The sequence below is a fragment of the Podarcis muralis genome, chromosome 11 (assembly GCF_964188315.1).
Source record: "Podarcis muralis chromosome 11, rPodMur119.hap1.1, whole genome shotgun sequence".
In the NCBI taxonomy this organism is placed as follows: domain Eukaryota; kingdom Metazoa; phylum Chordata; class Lepidosauria; order Squamata; family Lacertidae; genus Podarcis; species Podarcis muralis.
In genome coordinates this window covers 27,298,549-27,300,888 of record NC_135665.1, presented here as the reverse complement: position 1 = coordinate 27,300,888, position 2,340 = coordinate 27,298,549, and the positions used below count along the sequence as shown (strand labels likewise).

General features: G+C 39.6%; 1 protein-coding gene across 1 annotated transcript; it reads left to right on the top strand.

The window, feature by feature from the left end:
* Nucleotides 1-1,431: 1,431 nt before the first annotated feature.
* LOC114606847 (large ribosomal subunit protein eL42-like) lies at nt 1,432-1,830 on the top strand. The gene has a single exon (XM_077935889.1). It carries the CDS (start codon nt 1,432-1,434, stop codon nt 1,828-1,830), a length of 399 nt encoding a protein of 132 aa, XP_077792015.1.
* The last annotated feature ends 510 nt before the right edge of the window (nt 1,831-2,340 follow it).

Here is a 2,340-nt window from a genome sequence, read left to right as displayed (position 1 = left end):
AAAGATTATAATGAGAGAAGAAAATGTCATAAAATTAATCCATTCTCATAACAGACTGTAATGAGGACAGAAAATGGAGCAAAATTAATCCGTTCTCTTAACAATCTGAAGATTGTAATGGGAACACAAAATGGCATGAAATTTATCCTTCTTCTGACAATTTTAAAATTGTAGCCAGGCCAAAAAATAAAAAAAGAATACAGGAGATTAACTGGCCTTCAGGACAAAGACTGACTAGAATGGAAAAAAAAGAAAGAATTATGCTATAGTAATATATTATTGTGACACATTCTACAAATGTGATACTATGGTTAAACTATGAATATCAGTGGAAATGATTACTCATGCTGGAGTGCCACAAAGCATCTGTGTTGTTGTTGTTGTTGTTGTTGTTGTTGTTGTTGTTGTTGTTGTTGTAACTATCAGATTGAGTCATATCCCATCTTTCTATCAACATACACAATATCTTAAGTAGGCCGAATCTCTATTGAAATTGCCTTTAAATGTTTTAGCTATATTATCATTTGATGTGTTTTTTTTATCACCCTTGGCTTCTTTGGGAGGAAGGATGGAACACACACACTCTCTCTCATGCACACACACACACACACACACACACACACACGAAGGTAGATGCCAAGGTATCCAGCTACATATTTTTTTGTGAATTTATTTATCTTAGGCATTTATCAGTTGCCCCATTGCAAATAGTACTTAGGGTGACTTATACCATAAATGACTGGCCCTACTGGCCAGAGTCTGAAATGAAATGTCACTACCTAGCGCCAGATTCAACTATCCAGATTCAACACTTCTGCTAGCACAACATGGAGAGCCTCTGGACCAGCAAACGGGAAGAGGAGAGGAGGGATTGTTTCATTGGGCACGTGGAATTGCTTGTGCCGATCGAATTATCTCCTTAGCACTCTGTTGAATTCCACCCACCGTTGCTAGCCTCATTCTGAGAAATCCCCCACTTTAACTATAGTAAGACAAATACACCTCACTGAATGCACTGAGACCGTTCCATCAAAAGCAGGTAATGCAAGAAATTGGTGAGGATTTCTTCTTAGATTCATCAGAAGCTGTAAGGAAAAAAACACCCTATGAGAAAGGCATTAGCTTACTTTGAAGAGTGTTGTTCATGGTTTTTGAACATCAAGTAGTTATGGTTAGAGCTCCTTGAGAGACGGTGATGAAGAGCTACTTGGGCTCCAAGCCATTCAGTTTGGGACCACTTTACTGGGGGACAGGGGTTACCTCGTTTTCCTGTGGCATTTTCCCAATGACAATTCCCTCCCACCAAAGCTGTTATTTGTGCTGCAGTGGCAGCACATACCTAATCAATATTGTCTTGGACAATATATATAAGATTGTTTATATGAGACAGAATTCCTAAGATATGGTCCAGACGATGCTGACACTGGCAACATGGTGAACATCCCCAAAACCCACAGGACTTACTGCAAGAAGTGTGGGAAGCACCAGGCCCACAAAGTAACCCAGCACAAGAAGGGCAAGGAATCTTTGTATGCTCAGGGAAAGAGGCGATATGATCACAAGCAGAGTAGCTATGGTGGCCAAACAAAGCCCATCTTCTGCAAAAAGGCAAAGGCCACAAAGAAGATCGTGCTGAGACTGGAATGTGTGGAGCCCAATTGCAGGTCAAAGAGGATGCTGGCCATTAAGAGGTGCAAGCACTTCAAGTTGGGAGGAGACAAGAAGATTATCCAGTTCTTGACTGCTGTGGAACCCATTGTTGCTTGGTGTATGAAACTTTATAAAAGTATTATTGGATCAAAAAATGTTCCTAAGACATTAACCCTTTAATTATACCTCTTCAAAGAGCTTTGAAGGGACTTCGTTGGTACTGGTCTCCTTCAGGAATGTCAAAGAAATTTGATTCGGTTTGCATTTAAAAGTGACTTTATCTAATTTGCACCTTCTGAAACAGTGCGTGATCCAGCACTCAGATATCTTTTGAAAGTCACACATTTATGAATTTTGCAATATAATTATATATAATCCATATGCATATACGAAGGTGGTGAAGTGTGCATATCAATGCATATACTACTGAAAACAACATACAAAATGCATCATATTATATAAGCCTGGAGATCATGATTTGCTTTTAGCAGACACATCGCTACAGGTTTTTTATTTAAATGGCTGTATCTCGAAGGCATCCTACTTCAGAGGTCATGCTTCCATTTTGGTGCTTTGGAGAGATCCCACTTCACAATCCCCAAACTTTTCCGAAGTGGCCCATTTCATTTTGTTATGTACCCAAATCCCCCCAATCTGATATGTTTCTTGAGCTGAGAACTGTGCCAGAAC